Source organism: Emys orbicularis, chromosome 2 (genome assembly GCF_028017835.1).
Source record: "Emys orbicularis isolate rEmyOrb1 chromosome 2, rEmyOrb1.hap1, whole genome shotgun sequence".
NCBI classification, from domain to species: domain Eukaryota; kingdom Metazoa; phylum Chordata; order Testudines; family Emydidae; genus Emys; species Emys orbicularis.
In genome coordinates, this window is record NC_088684.1 from 278861062 (window position 1) to 278879659 (window position 18598).

Consider the following 18598-nt stretch of genomic DNA (forward strand, 5'->3'; position numbering starts at 1 on the left):
AAAACAGAATCCTGGTTTCCTAATAAGTTCTCTGGTTCCTATTTCTTCTTTAACTGCAATAAATAATCTTGCTTCTGACACAGTAACATTTCCATGGCAAACAACTGTGATACCACAGACAAAAGTAAAGACATTTGCTTGAAAAGAAGATCCTTGGAGATTTTGCTAACTACATGTTCCTAGTGTTCCAACCAACATGGGATCAATTTTATCATCTGTACTCAAACAGTGGGGTCTTACTCTGAGTAGTAGGACTGATATGACAGACATACAAGGCACACGATGCCAGGAAGACCCAAAGGTATTTTGCACAAGGGGCAAAGTTTGGGCTGACAAAAAAGTTTTTGTGGATATAGGTGTAGTTTAGTTTTAACCCATCCTTTATTTAGTTAGAATTTCAAATGGGACTACTGTAGACCTGCCACTCAACTTTGAAAGCTATACTACTCACCTGGGTGTATATCAGACACCCTCCATTAGCAATGACATGATAGGCTGATAGATCTTTAAGACAGGCTATGTTGTTGCCTTTTCTGTCTGTTCAACTTTTGCCACTAGATGGTGCAAGAGAACAGTGTGGGTACTTATGTATGAAGTCTCAGTGGAAAGCATCTCAAAAAGAGCACACTTACAGAAACAGTTTTAATTTTCATTTTGAATATGTCAAAGTTAAAAAACTTCCAAAAATCTTCCTAAGTACTTTAAGAGGTTCTTTACCAAAACAATGCATTTAAACTTCAAAAGAAATTGGTCTGAAGAAAATCATTACTCTGTGGATAATAGGCATAATATACAATGTGGGTTCAGTAGGTTAAAATAACTCTATTTCATGTATTGAAACTGTGTGTTTCTTTAAAACGATAACAAAAAATCCAGGTGGAATAAAAAAAGAACAAAGCCACCAGTTTAAAACTATCAACTGGTAATTGATCTCAGACATTTATCTCGATAAAAGTTCAATACCCCTATGTAATGTGTTTTTTAGAGAGAAAACATGTTCAGGGGGAAAAAACAACAGCTTGCTTAATTCACATTAATGTTCCTACAAGTAAAGCAAAAACAAAATTCGAAACTTTCACTTGTTTTATGAAGCTAGACACTTTGAAGGTGCGAATAATTATTTTAGATTTGCCCCCCAAAATTTTTTTAAGTCCATCGGTGTAGACCTCTGAATTATTTCCTCATGTCTGGAGCTGGCAATAGAATTGCTCAAGTGAGCATAATTCAATTCAATAACAATATGGTATGCCCACTGCAAAGAGATTACCAGACATGTTAAGGAATGGCACTGAAATAATCGAGAGATTTTACTTTAAAATACAATTATGAAGGCTCAGTGAAAATCATAAAAATAGTCCAATGGCAGGACTAAAAACAGGATGCTACGGTTATTAAACTGAAGTTTCCTCATGTGGTTCTATATCCCAGATCAGGCCTTTGGGATGTCAACTACAGTTTCAATTAAAAGTGAGATACCATCCTGCCTGAAACAACCCCTTCCCTTCGTGTTTCTTAAAGGGCTCAAATGATAACGTCTGGCTTTTTATGTGCTTTTCACATAAGTAGAGAAGCTTCTGAACACTTACCTGCTGGGAGGCCATAGGTCAAACAATGAATTTTATTTATTTGGATGAGACTTTGTTCCTTGTTTGATAGGTTTCTTTCTGAGATCCTGTATTTCATATTGTTCTGCGTACTGTAAGTTAGTAAGCCTTTCTTCCAAGTGTCAGAAAGGAAAAAAAGCTCTCCGACTTCTGGTGCATAAATCCAAGAGCAAGACTCTCCGAGTTCTCTGAGGACAATTTGTGGTGCAAAGAGGGCTTAGAGCAACTGGAGGCAGCTGGTGGAGAAGTCCCCCTGCGCAAAGGAACTTTCTGCTGGTGTAAATCTGGCCCCTCCACCACAGAAGGTGGAAGGAAGGGTGTTTGGGGCATTCTGGGGGCAGAGAGAGGATATGCATATTTTAAGAAAAGATAATGTCCCCTCTACACGTTGTTGTGAGGGGAGGAAGTGGTCATCTTAAGTTAGCATTGTTGGATTTGCAGGGGGTCAGGTAATCTGGGGTGGATCTTTCGACCTCAGTTCCACTCTTACCAGAGAGCTGTGAAAGAGCACTCTCTGAGGGTATGTCTATCCTGCAGCTGGGAGTGTGCTTCTCAGTGGTGGGTAGCTCTGGTCAAGCCAGCATGCTAAAATACCTGGGCTGAAGGGAACATGGTCTGAGTTCAGTCTAGAGGGTCAAAGCCAGAAGCACCAGTCCGTACTAGTGTGACGCTATAGAGTCAGGCTGAAGTCGAAGTTGATGAGCTGCATCAGTTCAGTGTCAAGGGAGTCAACCACAGTAGGGTTAATAGACCAGAGTCAGGGAGAGGTGTCAGGACCGGAGCAGGGAACCATGAAACAGAAGTGAGGCTATGTATCAGGAGCAGGGCTGGGGCCAGAAATCAGGAGCAAGGCAAGGTATCAGGAGTGTGCAGCAAGGTCTGTGTGCAGCAGCAAGCCACCTAGTTGCACAGACAGACTACAGGTGTTTCCCCTAGGCCTTGAATAGTGTGCCTGGGCCAATCAAGGAACAGAGTAGGCTCTGCCAGTCAGGACCTCCATGGACAGGACATCCAATGGCGCTTGATCCCATAAGGCTCACAGCCTTATAAAAACAATGCTCTGTCAGAGCCATTGGGTGGTGGTGTGGATGCAGCACTCAAGTGACCAGCACATCCAGGTTCTAGCCCCACGGAGCCTCACACCACTGCCCGCCCTCAAATGTTGCCTGATCAGGCTTATCAGGATGGGTCCTGTGAAAGGCCTCCACCAGTTACGGGGCATGTATGTGACTGGCAAACACTTCAGGGCTGTATTCCTCCCAGTCCACCAAGTACCACAACTTGCCTTGTCTGAGTTTGGAGCCCGGAATGGCATTGACAACATACTCTTCATGACCCAGGACCTTAAGAGGCAGAGGTGGTGGCTATACATGACCAGATAACAGGTTCTCTGTGTGCAGTTTCAGGAGCGAGATGTGAAAAACAGGATGTATTTTAAGGGACTTAGGTAGCTGAAGTTTAAAGGCTACATGGTTAATCCACTGGCAGATCTGATATGGCCCATGATATTGGTGATCCACCTTGTGAGACAGCCTGCCCATATGGAGATGGTTGGAGGATAGAACACCTTTTGTCCAGTTGTGCTTTTCTATTTCTGACAGTCCACATGCTTCTTATAGACTTCCTTGGTTTTGTTGAGTTGACCCTTCAGCTGCTTCTGAATGTGGTGAAGTCATTGGACCATATCAGTAGCTGCAGGGTTTTGGGAGGCTGTCAGCAGTGCAGGATGGAACCAGGTATGAAACTTGTAGTTGGCAAAAATGGAATGCTGGCAGAGTCACCTGTCTTTATGCTCCGTCCCTGGACCTAACCCCCCGACCAGGCTAACAAGGTAATCAGCCTGCTGACAGGAGAAGTCTTGGACTGGTTCTCTCCCCTGCTGGAGCCAGATGATGTGATGTTGACAGTGTTGGGGATCCTTCCTCCAGGCCTTCTCCACCATCTTCAGTGATCTCCATCCTACGCACATGGCCAAAGCCATCCTTGGAAGCTTTGACAGGGTCAGGGGTTGACTATGATCCTATGCAGCGCATTTCCACTGGCTCGTGGCAGACATGGAATTGAGTGAGGCAGTCCTACTATACCAGTTCTGAATTGAGCTGAGTGAGGAAGCCAAGGACAAATTAGCCCGCATGGAGCCTCCCATGGGCTTGGAAATGTACACTGACATATGTATCTGGATTGATAACCAGCTGCATGAGTGTCGAAGGAGAAAGGAGGGGCTGCACTGCCACCATGCCCATGCCCCACACTGCCAGCCCAAAACCAGACTCCTGAACCAGAGGCAGCTGACCACCGATGAGAAGAAGTGACTCTGATGCATTAATTTGTTCCTTTTCTGTGGAGACAGAAGCTTTCATAGCAACTTCTGAGGCCTCAAAATTCTTCCTCAGAGAATCTTCTGTCACAGCTCAGGGCACCTGATTCCCCCTTGATGGTCCAGCAGGCTCCTCAGCCATCACCTCTCTTGGGTGAATACATGTCTCTCTCTCCCTTGGGACTGGGATATTTCCAGGTTGAAGAGTTCCATTCCTACACTGTATTATTCCCCAAAAGTTGAGTGCCTAAGCAGGCTTGCTTCGCTTCTCTCCTCAGTGATGGTAATCAGTGTAATTCCCAGCACATACAAGTTACCACATAGTTCTTTCTAAGCAAGCACTTTTGTTCTTAAGGTAAAAGCATTACAAAGAAAACATTCGAACAACAAAAGAACCTACACACATTAACAAAGCTTCCAGAGATCACCTCCAACAAGGGCTCTGGTTGGTGATTTGTCCTTCAAACCCCACACAGGGGGTATTCCTGAGATCACCAGTTCATAATAGTTTTTATTCAAAACTAGCCACCAAATCTTGTATGGTCTCAGCGGGCCAAAGACCCTCCAACTCTTCCCTAAGGACTGGGACCCCCCCCCCTTGGACCAGAGGTGCTGTTTGTCTGCTGGATCAGAAAAAAAGCCCTGAGTCAGTTTTAACTCAGGCTATTTAATCAAACATTCTCCCTTTGTCTGTTGGTCCCTGAAGAATCCAGTCTGAACAAGTAGATGCAAGCCTCCCTCCAGACGCTGCCAGCTCTCTGGAGGTGCTGCCTAACCACCCCATACTGGGCTTAGTTCCTGGAAGGCTGTGGTCTCCCCTCCTGTGGAAATACACACACTCCATCCACAGTACATAAACATTTGCATTTCTAATACAATGAACGCCTACAAAACTTAATTCAATAAGGTTTGTCCAAGATATTGTCATATCTATCATACCTTCTACCCTGTGTGTGGTCTAAAAGGGGAAAAAGTCTCCTTTAGCTGGAAGACTCAAACTCTTAGCAAAACAAATGACTGAGTTCACTTTCCTCATTGGACAAAGAGGACTCTGAGGAAGAGGAAAGCGTTTTCCTATTTTTTTTTTTTTGTAAAGACTGTTTGAACTTAGTCTCATCCTTATGTTCTGAGCATTTTACAAGAGTTTTTAGTTTCTTAGCTGCCAAACCAGGAGTTAAAGTACAGAAAGAATTAGAGTCAATATACATAGCTATTTGGGAGGAGCCTTTTCCCGTGAGACTTTTTTTACTGGCTGCCATTTTGTGCACTTGAGCCCCCAGTGAAAAACCAGGCCAGTGTCACTGCAGGAGCTACCTCTTTATCAGGAGCTACTGCTATTTCAAATGGCCTGGTACAGTGTTCCTTCTCCTAACTAGAAATCCTAATGAGTGCAACCTCAAGTTGACTGAAAGTCCATGAGAACTGAGAGCATTTAGCACCTTGTTGGACTGGACCTAATGTGTTGGTAATAGAATTCCAACCTCTCTTGCTGATAGAATCCTTACTGAAAGTGACTTTCACTGTAGATAATGTCTGTGCCACAGCTGCTGGGTGGGCACTGTTATGAAGACAGCTATTTACAATGGTAGATTTATGGTGCATTTATTAGGCACTAATTCATTAGGAACTAAAGTGGTTGTTTAGCTGAAAACTAGAGATAATGTACACTCGACATATAGTATAAATTAAATACTCAGCTCTTTTCCAGACAAAGTGAATTAGCCTTACCTTAATACAGTTAATTAGTACTCAATGCTTAAGCAAGCTCTGGTGATCAAACACAGGACAGAATGTATTTGTCTACATGAGGTTTATTAGCATACTAAAGTAAAACTAGAAAAAAAACCTCAATACTCAAATGCTGAAGATAATTAAAAAATCAATTAGTCCTGCAGCAATTACACTAAAATCCAGAGGGTCTCATTCTTCAAGGCTAAAATGTTCTTTATCCAAGTATAAACAAGAACACTCAATTTTAAACAACCTGACAGAATTTCAGTTAGTTACTCAGAAGTGCATTTTATGTTCAACCTTTCTTTTAAAGATATTCTACAATTAACAATCAAAACCCTTGTTACTATTAACTGCACCCCCTTGGTAGAGAATTTGAATTCAAACTGCTTGGCAAGAATGCACTTGGTACAATTTTTTGGTATTAATAGTTACACCTGGCAGCATCTCCATCAAGAAGAATCTTCCTCAATGCTCTTCCTGGCAGCTTTTTGTTTTTAATCTCTCCAGCTGCTTGTTGTTCTACGTTCTCCACTGGATGTTTGGCTGACTTTCTGAGTACAGATGGACCAGATGTGTTATAATAGATCAGAGACTGGAATCCTTCCATGAAATAATAACTTTTTGAATTGGGGGTTGAATTGTTTTTTGTTTGTATTATTAAACCCTCAGTTTTTAAATGCTCTGAAAGGAGTAATTCATGCTATTGGACTAATACTTAAAACAAAACAAATAGCAGCTTATTATCACAAACACTCATGTTTATAAGTAGAGGCAACCACTTTGTATATCTGGTGACCTTAGCAACCAAGTATCAATAAGTGATAAAACTAAGTCCACTGACCGGACAGTTCTAAGGCAACTGCAAAACACTTGACATGAACATTTGTAGATGGATACAATTGAGAAAATGATTTCCCATACAACAGTATATTGGATCACTGCTTTCAATTTTGGATGTTGTTATACAGACATGCATAACTCACAAATCTCAGCATATTGATGTGTAATCCAGAAATAAATGTTAATGGATTACATTTTACATGAACTATTATTTATGTTAGGCAATTGGCCACCTTTCAATGTGATTTATGATCCCCAAATTTGAAGATATTACTTTAAGAATGTAACAGGGTGTCAGGTTCTAAGATCCTGCAAACGGAAGAGAAATGGATGATGGAACAGGAGAAACAACAGCAGCAAGATTAAGCAGTACGCCAAAAGTACCAGAACCCAGACTTGCTGCAAGAAGGAGCACTGGAACCAAGAGTTACAAATTCCAGGAGTGGCTGCTGCAGAGGCTCATTGACCGTTTCATTAGCCAGGCTGCCACTAAACTCAGGCTTTCCCTGTCTGAGTTGAGAAATGAAGAGGACCCAGAGGTCTACCTGGTCACTATTTAGTGAAAAACTATGAGGCTTACTACATCTAAGTGTGAAGAAGGGTCCCAAGTTATCTGTTTGGCCTCCTTTCTTATAGAAGAGGTACAAACTAACATCAGGCCCTGAAAGAGGATGCCGCTATATATTACAAAACTGTGAAGACTGCTATTTTGGAGCAAGTATAAGTAATACAGGAGATGTAAAAATACCATCTCTCTTATATAGCGCTTTTCATGGGTAGATCTCAAAGCACTTTACAAAGGAGAGCAATCACTCCTTTGCTTAAGCTTGAGAACTAAAGGATATCCTGATATTGGAGTGTTAATTGAAAAATCTGCATGAGAAGCATGCAGATAGACTGCTCTTGTGATTCTGCTGCTGTTCATAGCTTTGCTGTTCAGAACCTTGTGGGCAGCAGTGAAATTGACAAAAATCAGGTCTGTTTCCAACACTTACTACTTGGGGAAGATCAGAACAGCAGAAGACGCAGCATTAGAGATACTCAGTGAGGAAAAATATACACAGCGTATTAGGAAGTATTCCTACTATTATAAAATACTTTGTTCAAGAAATTGACTAGGATATTTGGGGCAATTTACTACTAGAACTATCAGTCTTTTTATCAACAAATAAGCAATGCTGACACAAATGAGAGTCTTTTTTGTGTTTTTGATAAGTACAGGATCAGTTATTATTCACTCCAAATATTGAAATAGTCAGAATCACTGTGCCTCTTTACTTAAAGTTGCACAAACAGCACTTGTCACACATGTGCCTTATCACTTTTACATCCAAATACGAATGTAGTAGGGAAATTAATGATTAACTTGTCAAGCTGGGAAGGGGAAAAAATGCCACACTTACCTGTGCCTCCCCAAGGTCATTATTCACCACAGTAAAGTTTAGCCCAAGTTCTTCTACATCCCCTTCGTAGCTCTTGAGAAAAAGCAAATTTTTGTACATTTCTGGATCTAATGAAGCCAGATGATGAATGTCCACATCAGCACTTGTCCCCAGCAACTTTGAGAGGAAAAAACTAGCAAATGGCAGCTCTACCAGCATATTTTCATACAGTGCCTAAGAATAAGAACAATTAAGAAAACTACATTAGCTTTCATTATGGGTACTACGAAAGTTATTTTTAATATCTATCATCTGTTTCTTACATTTCTGTAACTTTCCCTTAATTTAATGTCTGAATAGAACCTCTTGGTGTAAAAATATCCATGTATTGTATCCATTTACATGTGCAACTGTAGTCTGATATTTTAACAATCCTGCTATTGAAATATCATGCTTTAAAACTTTACAAATAAGTTATCTGCCCATTGCAAAAGCCATGGCATTTTCATACTCTTTCTAACATATATCGACACTATGAATATAACAGTTGCTGGGAACCTGTTAGACACCATCATTCATTTACAAGAAAAACAAGGGTTATCAGTGCCAATAACCACCTCCTCCAGAATGTCTTCAGATCAGATGAAAGATGTCTATTCTATGCCATTAGTCAACCCATACAGCTACTGTGAAGCAGATTCCAGAGTTTCCATTCTTAACTCTAATTTGCCAGCCATTTCAAAGGTAAAACGTGAGTGCGATTCTACTCTGAAAAATAACTATGTAAAAATTGCCTCTTACTAATAAATAGCAGATCTTCATTCTTTCTGTACTTAGAGTCAATGTTGCATACTTTGGTGAACAAAATACGTTACTAAATAACAAAGCTAAGAAAGAGAAATGGCTGGATTCTATTCCTTATTGTGCATTGTCAACATGATTTGCAAATTTCCAATTACAATGCCTATCAGCTATACCTGTGCAACATACCAAACTGAAGTCACTGGTGGGGCATAGGAGCAATCAAAGGCATAAGTTAGCCTGGCTAAACATTTATTATTGTTGACGTGAGAGTATGAAAGAATCCACCTTGATTTTCAGTTCCCAACATCATTGATGGATTTTTATTTTTATAACCTGTAAACTGAAAGTATTTGATCTAGAAATTGTGAAGCCTACATGGAACCCCACTAATCCATTTTTTACTGAGTCAAACTTTGAAATGTGATTATACACTGCTACCTTGATATAACGCGACCCGATATAACACGAATTCGGATATAACGCAGTAAAACAGTGCTCGGGGGGGGGGGCGCTGCGCACTCTGGTGGATCAAAGCAAGTTCAATATAACGCAGTTTCACCTATAACGCGGTAAGATTTTTTGGCTCCCGAGGACTGCATTATATCGAGGTAGAGGTGTACTCTATGTAAAGTCCATGCATATTCCTCCCATATACCAACCTGTCGGTCAGAGAAAATATCCAATGATAGCCATCCTCAAAAAGAGGGAGAAGGGGAAATGTGTGGAGGAAGAGAGAGAAGACTAAAATTTTATAGAGGTGTTGGGGGGGAGATGGAGAGAAGGGAAAGCATCCAAATGTTATACACTTTTAACATAAAAATAGATAAAAATGTGCATTTTACATTCAGACCTCCTTCTACTGTTCATTAGCCACATTAGCATTTTTCTCTAGACCACAGTTCAACAATCATGACCTCAGTATTTCACACCACACCAATGGAGAGAGAACGGGAAAGGGGCATAAGGAGGCTATTACTGACAGTTTCCCTTTCTGCTGTTTGAAAGTTTAGCTATTTACGTGTTACTCAATTCCCCTGAGATTGCTGTAGTATTTAGAAAAGGAAATAATATGTAAGCAAGGAAAACAATGAAGAGCACTAATCACCCAGTGATAGCCTAACAAAGGTGTTAAAGAAAAAACTCACAATTGCTTAACCTTTTGAAGGAACATTTTTTGGTTGTCTTGTTAGACTTACCATTAAGAATGCATGAATAATGAGTTCAAAGCCAAAGGATGTATTATACATATAACTATATGATTTATTCAAGGTGTGGAAGTCGAACCCCGCATTTGTGTAGCTGACTTTAAAAGTAAACTAAAAGTGTAAATCATTAATTTGCAATGTATAAGATCACTGTTTGCCATTCCAGCATTAGTAACAATAAAACCATTGTAATTCCTTAAATATATCAAAGCTACCTGAATTTAAAATGGAATCCCATCTATGACTCATAAAATGTAAATGCAGAGGTATACTTTTTTTTTTTTTTTTTTTTTTACACAAGGCAGGTTTAAACCTTTAAAGCATTTTATATACAAGGACTAATAAATGATAGCACTAAAAACCATGATCACATCAGCTAAATGGATTATAAATTAAATTTCCATAATATATGCAACTGAAATACAAATGTAGGCATAAATCAAGGTATTTTCTAAACACAGGTTAATTACACAAATTCAAAAACTGTCTATTTTTTATGCAAAATAATCCACTTAGCATTTTTCATATTGGTCTTAATTCTTAGCCACTTGCAACACTTGCTCCTAGAAGCCTATCAATAACTCTATGTCAAGAAAAAATAGCAATAGGTAGATTGAAGAAACTTGTATGTTATTTTTCAAGTGTCTGTCTTTTATGAGTGTTTATTGCCAGAAATTGTGCCAAAATGATCTGAAATAAAAAGGATTAATTATAGTAGAAGCCTTTTAATATAAGTGAGTGCACTAGCGATGCAATTAATGCAAATCGTGATGCTATCAGGAGAATAAATGTGAACAACATCACAGGCCATTTCTGTTTGCTGCCAAATAACTTTAGTAATTTACTACATTAAGAATCAATAAAAAAATAATGCTTTTCAAATGCATCACTATCAATCTTCAGGTAGTTCCAAACTGAACATTTATAACAATCTAAAAACTATATAAAACATTTTTAAGCCACCTTGATTGTGCAGATAGGTGATAACTTTAATTGCTGCTTATGTTAGCCAAGTGATTCTAAATATAAAAAGTAAAGTACATTTGTAAACAAGGTAAAATAAACAGTTAATATTCTAATTAGTGTAAAAGCTAAGTTTTGATATTGAATGTCCTAATAAAGTTTTCTCTTTGATAACTTAAGTCACGATCAGCTTCAGTCCTTTCAAAGAGGTGAAGTATAGTATAACAAAGCCAACATTGCACTGAAGTGGACATATGCCCTACTCTGCAGGAATCTGCCTAGATTGTGAACCTTTATCTTTCAACTGCAGATTAAGAGCAGCAAACTCCTGAAGGAAAAAATTAGCTTACACTTGAGATGGGATCTGTTCTAATGCCTTCTCTTTGACCACAACTCTGATGCCTCCTGTCCATACCCTGGTGCATGAGACCAAGGAGCCATAATGGCTGATCCAATTACAAACAAACAAACTCCCTTGCTACTATTACAAGAACTCTAGTCCTTCATTCAGCCAAGCTTCCTTTAGCCCTTAATGGTTGGCTCTTTTAGAATCCATTGGAGGATGACACTAGTGTTTGGGAGGTCATGTGCCCTACTTTCCTATGTTAAATTTGCCCTTTAATTTACTCCCTTGCATTGGCTAATCTGTCATTATCTTGTAGACCTAAGAGTTGCACATAATTACAGAAAGGAAATAACCCAAACAGAAACTCATGAAAGAAGCAAATCTAGCCTAAAACCTGAGAATGAATAGATTATGGGCCTGGTTTTACTAGATGGCAAACATCTTCAAAGACAATGAAAGCTAAATAGTGCCTCCCAGGATCAGGCCCAATCTTGCCCCCACTGATTTCAAAAAGAGCAGAAGTGGAAGCAGGTCCTTTCTTGGATTGGGAAGACTGCCAGTAAAACTCAGCTCAGGCCACTCATTTATCATTCCTCAAATTTTGAGTCCTAGTGCTCAATCCTGCAACCAGATCCCTGCAGGCAGACCCTTGCACTCATCCAAAGCCCCACTGAATCCACCTGCATGGAGACATTGCAGGATAAGGGCCCAAGTCAACACTTTCCTGGTTGTCAAAAAACAACACATCATAGAAAGAAAAGGCCATTCTACGTATACAAAGTGTTTTTTTAATGTAGAAGAGGATAAGGTATTTTTTTCAAACACAGAAGGTATCAAATACCTTAAATGTGTAACAAATACATTCAAGCAGATGTTATATAAAACAATAAATACCATAGCTCTGAGATGTATACCAATATCATCTCAAGAAAAACCAGAACAGATTTTGTACCCGTCCTGTAATTTTAATGACTTTTTGTTAGAATATCACTTTTTCTGAAATTTCTGGTTGTAGGGAAAAAGCTTTTGTTTGTTGTACCTAGTGTCTTGGATAAATTTCATTAGGTTGATTACATTCTTTCTCATCTACTGCTTTAAATGGATACAGTATTCTCCCTCATCTTCTGTACCTCTATTTTTGGATAGTCTTGCTGGGGTCATTATAACGGTTGCCATACTGCATCACAGAGATCAAATACCATAGCATTATACTATATGCATATTGTAGCAATTTTATAGGAACTGTGTAAATAGTTATGTTCATTTTAGGATGTAACACTTCTATTGAAATACCATGAAAGTAGTAATACAAATTTACAGTTCTATTATGCTTTTCATCTAAGGATGCAGTTTTACAAATATTAGTGAATTTATCCTCCCAACACCCACCTGAGGCAGGGCCGGCTCTAGGATTTTGGCCGCCCCCCGCCCCGTTTTTTTCTTACCCCACCCCCCGGCCCCGCCTCAACCTCGCCCCTTCCCCAAATCCCCAGCCCTGCCTCCTCCCCCCAGGCTCTCAAGCCTAGGAGGGAGGGGGAGAAGCGGCGCGCGCACCGCGGCCACTCGGGATCTCCCCCTCCCTCCCAGGCTCTCAAACCTGGGAGGGAGGGGGAGCAGCGGCGCGCGAATCAGCTGTTTCGCGCGCCGCGGCCGCTCAGGATCTCCCCCTCCCTTCCAGGTTTGAGAGCCTGGGAGGGAGGGGGAGCAGCGGCGCGCGAATCAGCTGTTTCGCGCCATGGCGTGCGAGCGGCGGCAGCAGGGGAGGTGAGCTAGGGCGTCCGGGGCACATTTTTAGGGGCGGCATTCTGGCGCCGGCCATGCCACTCCTAAAAATGTGCCGCCCCAAGCACCAGCTTGTTTTGCTGGTGCCTAGAGCCGGACCTGACCTGAGGTAGGCATTATCTGTTATCTATTTTCCATAGCAATGGAAAAATGAGGCACAGAGAATTTAAGCAACTTGCCACAAGTCACAAAAATCTGTGGTGGAGTGAAATAGTCCTGGGCCTTAACCTCAAGACCATCTTTTCTCCCTTTATAATATTAAATAGTTACATTTACAAATATAAATAAAAAGTTACCTGAATATATTCAGAACAAATATATAGCCAGACTGAAGTGCAACTGGTTACAATATGGGATAAGCAGAGGGGACAATTTGTTTGACTTCTAGACCTTTTATAGCATACCAACATAGGTAGAAACTTGTTTGCCTAAACCACATGATATATCATAATACTCAGGTTCTAAAAAAAGATTTTAAACATATTATTGCTTATGATATTGAAGACAGGAATGAGCAGAGTAAGATAGGGACACACAAAACTTTTAGAATATTTTTATACCCATTTTTTTCTGATGTTTAAAAAGTTTTAAGAGGCTAAAATGAACAAACGACATTTTCCAGGGTTATCAAAGCTGAAAGTGTCTCTTGGCAGTTGTAGCACAATGTCCTGATGTTGCATCTTCCTACTGTAATGTGCTGAGACATTGCTGTGGTCAGTCCAGGGCATTTTAGAAACTCAGGTGGTGAATTTATTACTTTATGAGTGACACTCAAAGTGGAAAAGTTGAGTGTTGAAATTCTGAGGGACATTTGTGGATGGGCAGGAGATAACAGAATGTCATGGAGACAGCAGAAGAAAAACTAATGTGTTGAGAATGCTGTTTTTATCATGTATCATCAGAACAATTCTCAGGGCAGGGACTGCACCTTTTCTATATTCAGCACAATATTGAGCACATTCCACAGATCCTAAGGCTATGTATATTGTCCATTATCCTACTACTTACGCACTACACAGGCACATTAGATTTGTGTATTATGGTCAGAGGCAGAAAGACAGTTATGATGGAAAAGCTCTTCCAAAAAGGAAATTCTTGTATTGTGTTCTAATATTGGCCACGCTTTGAGTTGGTCTAGTCATTTCAGTGTGCAACAAGTTAATACAGAATGTATAAAGGATTTGGTAGCTTGGAATAACAGAGCTTACATGAATGTTAGAGCATGCTGATTAAGGATCCAACCCTGCAAAGCAGATACATGCATGTACTCATGCATCCACACTGAGTGTGATGGGACTTCAGGAAAGGGTCTGCTCCAGTGAATTTTTTTTGCAGGATTGGGGCCCAAATAAGTTCTCACTTATGATTCCCAATACCTTCTGTATGAGGAAAAATGATTTATGATTACTTTATATACTCTCCATTAACCCTTTATAACCTAACACCACTTTTAAAAAAGCACTGAAATGATAAAGTAAAAAACACCTAGAAAGTGAGTGTGGTCTTGAAGGCTCACAAAGGAAAAGACTGAATTTGAAAAGACTGGTCTTTTAAAACTAAGTTATTTCCTTCATCAGCCTTCAAGACCCCAGGCATCCAGAGAGTAACCTTCTCTAATTTAGTCATTTGTAAACAGTTATTAAATAATACTTTTATAGTGAAATTCATCTTCAAAGCTGTATAGGACCACTAATAAAAATTAAAGAAAAATAGAGAATCATTAGTACTTTCTCCTACCTTATATTATTTATATTCTAGTTATATTTCATCCTGTTCACAAATTCCTCTTTAAAATAGCCTAATTCTTTGTGGCCTTGTTAAACAAAAGTTAAATGTGAAGATTGACTGCATAAAAAATAATTCAAAAGTGTTTTTTCTTTATCGTGACTCACTGCCCTCTCCTTACTCATTTTACCTTTTTTTCAAAACTAGTATTTTCTCATTTTGAAGCACGAAATCATTTCTTGTAGACATGAGCATAATAAAATTTTTGAAAGTGAGAAAAAGTAGATTAACATATTGCTTTCAACACAATTATGGAAAAACAAATTATAAAACAAGAATATCAGCTGTGTGTTACTATTTGGTTGCTGTAACCCATTGCCCCTCAGTCTGTATTTCAATGAATGCAATCCATTATATTATTGCAGTATAGAAAGACCCACTCAAGTCATTCTACAAATGGAAAATCTGCTATATAAAATATATTTTTTTAAATATTGCTGTACTTTTATTTGGCCACTACTGCATAGCTCTTCTGCTTCATAAAACATAAGACTAAGACTTTATAGTACTGGTGCCTAAAGTTAGGTCTTAAATTCATGTTTAGGCACCGAAACAAGTGGCCCAATTTTCAAAAGTGCTGAGTATGCAAAAGGTTCATTTTGCTTCAATATGCTAATATTTTACTTCTGGAATTCTAAGTTGAAATATGATTTTCATAGGATATAAAATAAGATGAGATTGGTGGTCTCAAACTAACTCTTGCTAGTTATTTATTAACATCACAAAACCACCACAACATACCACAGCACTACTAAAATCCTCAGCTCTTCAGAGGAGTAAAGTTTTCAGATAAAGCAAAGTCATTTGTAAATTGGTATTATCTTTGATTTCTTGCCTGCTGGAAATGTTGAAGGTCAGCAAGTACAAGTTCATAAAAGCTCCAGCCATTTTGGGTAACTGAGTGTTTCGGTTGTGGAAAGCTTGCTTGTCAAATTTGCTGCAGTCAATGTAAAAATCTGAAATTGATTAGAAGTTTGTGATAAGCAGAGAATGTACTAGTGACTGACTGATTAATATTATCTTAAAAATCTAGGGATGTGGTTCTTAACTGTATATCATAGAATACATTTCTAATTAAACTATTTGAGAATTTCTGCTATAATGATCTTGAGTCATTTTGATTCATAAATGACGATTCATACCAAAGAATATTTGTATTACAAGAATAGTGGAGAGCCATTTTTAATCACCAAAACAATATACAGCACGTCACATCTACTCACTATCAGGGAGTGTTATAATGAGGAGAGGCAAACATCATTCTAACTTACACTACAATTGATAGCTAAAAGTAGGCTAGGAGTACAAGTCAATCAAACGTTGACTCCACCACTTACCCCTAAGGCCCCCTCCACCTGTCACCATAAGTCCCTCTCTCTGGGTAATTACTTCCAGGGTTGAGATTAACATATGACTAAAAACAAGAGGTATTATGTGACCCCTCTAAGAACTCCTCCTACCACCCTCTATCAATTGGAGTAGATTTCAGCTTTGTACGACCTCCCCGAGAGTGGGTTTGACCAATCAGGGCAAGTTCAGGGACAGGGAGACCCATTCAAAAGAGGGGCCTGTGACGCCTCTAAGAACACCTCCAACCACCTTCTTCCAATAGGCATGGGTTTTACTCCTTTATGCCCTCCCGGAAGGGAAACATGTATAAATTGGAATAGGCATAGAACGAGGATCTAGGCAGAACCCTCAATCTCCGGAGCTCAACAGTTGGCTGGTTGGCAGTACCACCCCTGAATCCCCATCGCTGTGTGGAATAAGCCATTTTGTTTCAAGAGCATATTTTTCAGACATCGTGGAAACACTGAGGGGAAAACATGGCCTCTTTCATTACCCCCATGAGAATTACAGAATTCATTTTAGCTCTGAGAGCACTCAGTTGTCTGTGGAGAAAGCACTACGTCAGCAACAGTTCTGAGGAGCAGGGAGCTGTCAAGGGGAGTCCTTTGGCCCAGCCATTGACGGATACCTCAGAACCTGACCCCGAGACTCAAGCACTCGTGAGGCAGACTGACTAGCATGATGGCCACCGAGCCATGGAGGAAGGCAACCATGGCTGATTGAAGAAGATGAACGGCGAAGATGTTGCTCAAGTAAATAGACTATAGAAAGTAGCAGTCAAGGATGGGGTGTAGTGGGGTAGGAACTGACCTAGGGTTGCATATATACAAAAAATAGCGGACTTACAGCTGTTTCTTTTCTGAAAGTCTCGACAGCTCAATGACAACCTTTCTAAAAGACCTGGAGATGCTGGACAGCACTGCATCAGAGAGCAAAGGTGAATCAGATCCAACTTGTTTTTGCTGAAGATGACACAAAGTGTGAGGAAGAGGATGGATTTAAGGAAGGCCCTTGCCATAGCACTAACAGCCAGTGCCATGCTGAGAGTGTAAACGAGTCAAGCAGTCTACTGTAAGCATTTCTGTTTATGCTGTCCTTGATCATTGTCTTAGGGAGAAGCTTTTTGAAGACTGAGGGCTGTGTTATAGATGCACCAGACCAGCGGCATCATAACTGTATGAATTGGACTTCAGAGAATAGAAACAGCATGCTCCAGACCCTGTGTGCTGACCTGTGTTTGTAAAGCTTATTAAACGCCATAGGTTATGCAATGCCTGTGCTTAACCCAAGAAAATTTAGCACCAGGGGTGACCTTGGTAAATGCTGTGCACAGCGCTTGAGATTCTAACAGTGTTTTAAACAAAATTACTAAACCGAAGGATACCCACTTAGTGCATTATATTGACTGCTTGATCCACACAAAAAGTTACAGAACATTGATTAGGAAAAAGACTAACTGTAAAAAATCTAAAAGGATTAAGTTAGAGAATAGTGAGGGGACGATATAAAATATTATAAAACTTGGTATCTGTAAATAAAAATATCTATTGAAAAGGTCTTTGTGAGTATCTGTGTTTCTGTTACAAGGACTGCGTGGCCCTTAAATAAGATGAAAGTTTTGATGGGGCATCTCAGTTTGTTTTCAAGGGTTGTGTCTCTTTTAAATATAAATAGTTTGTGAAAACCCAGCTATTGTGTCTTTAATAGAAGAAACCTATTTATAGCAAAAAGCTGAAATGCGTGTAGTAGAATCGGGGGGGGGGGGGGGGACGAACGAGTTTAAAGCAAAAAATATCCTATATTCTGTATAAAACAGATATTTGAGAAATGTATTTGAGTACAACAGAGTTGACTCAATACCATCGAACTACAATGGTTTAACTATGACCTATTGAAAAAATGGGGTTGTGTGGAACTACTGACTTCAGATGTAATCACACACCCATGTTTCCTTAATGTTCCATGTTATGCATATTAGGCCCTGCTGAGGTTGGAAAAATTATCAATAATTAGGTTTGATGGGTATTCACCCAAAGTAAGTGGGGGAGGTAAGCTCTGTTAATATGAAATTAAATAAAAGCTCAGGAGTTTGCAGATTACGATGGGTCAGTCCTTCTAGTAACTCAAAGTCATTTCAAGTTTAAAAATACTGTATTTTCAAAAATAAACAATGGTTTAACCCAAAAAAATGAAATTCTGCCAGGATTCACAAACCTCCATTATATTTATAAAACAAGAATATGCTATAAGAACAATCAAACATTTAAAAGCTATGAGTATTTGTAGGGTGTTTACTATGGTTGTGCTACATCCATTTTTATTTAAAACCAACCAGAACTTCAAGCACAAAAGAAACGTGTTTAAAATGAAAAAAATTAAGACATGCATTGAGATCTACAAGGCCCCCAGTCAGGAGAGGGTGCAGTAACACTAAGGATTGTTGTGTATGGTGATCTACTGTTTAATTCTGTACGATATACCTATAG

At 39.5% G+C, this 18598-nt stretch overlaps 1 protein-coding gene across 1 annotated transcript in view; it reads right to left on the reverse strand.

Moving 5' to 3' along the window:
* The window catches only part of UBE3C (ubiquitin protein ligase E3C), a 172185-nt gene that overhangs the window by 29443 nt on the left and 124144 nt on the right, over positions 1 to 18598 (reverse strand). The window contains exon 19 of the mRNA XM_065398772.1: positions 7899 to 8111. Coding sequence (XP_065254844.1) covers positions 7899 to 8111 — 213 coding nt within the window. The remainder of the gene's footprint in view (positions 1 to 7898; positions 8112 to 18598) is intronic.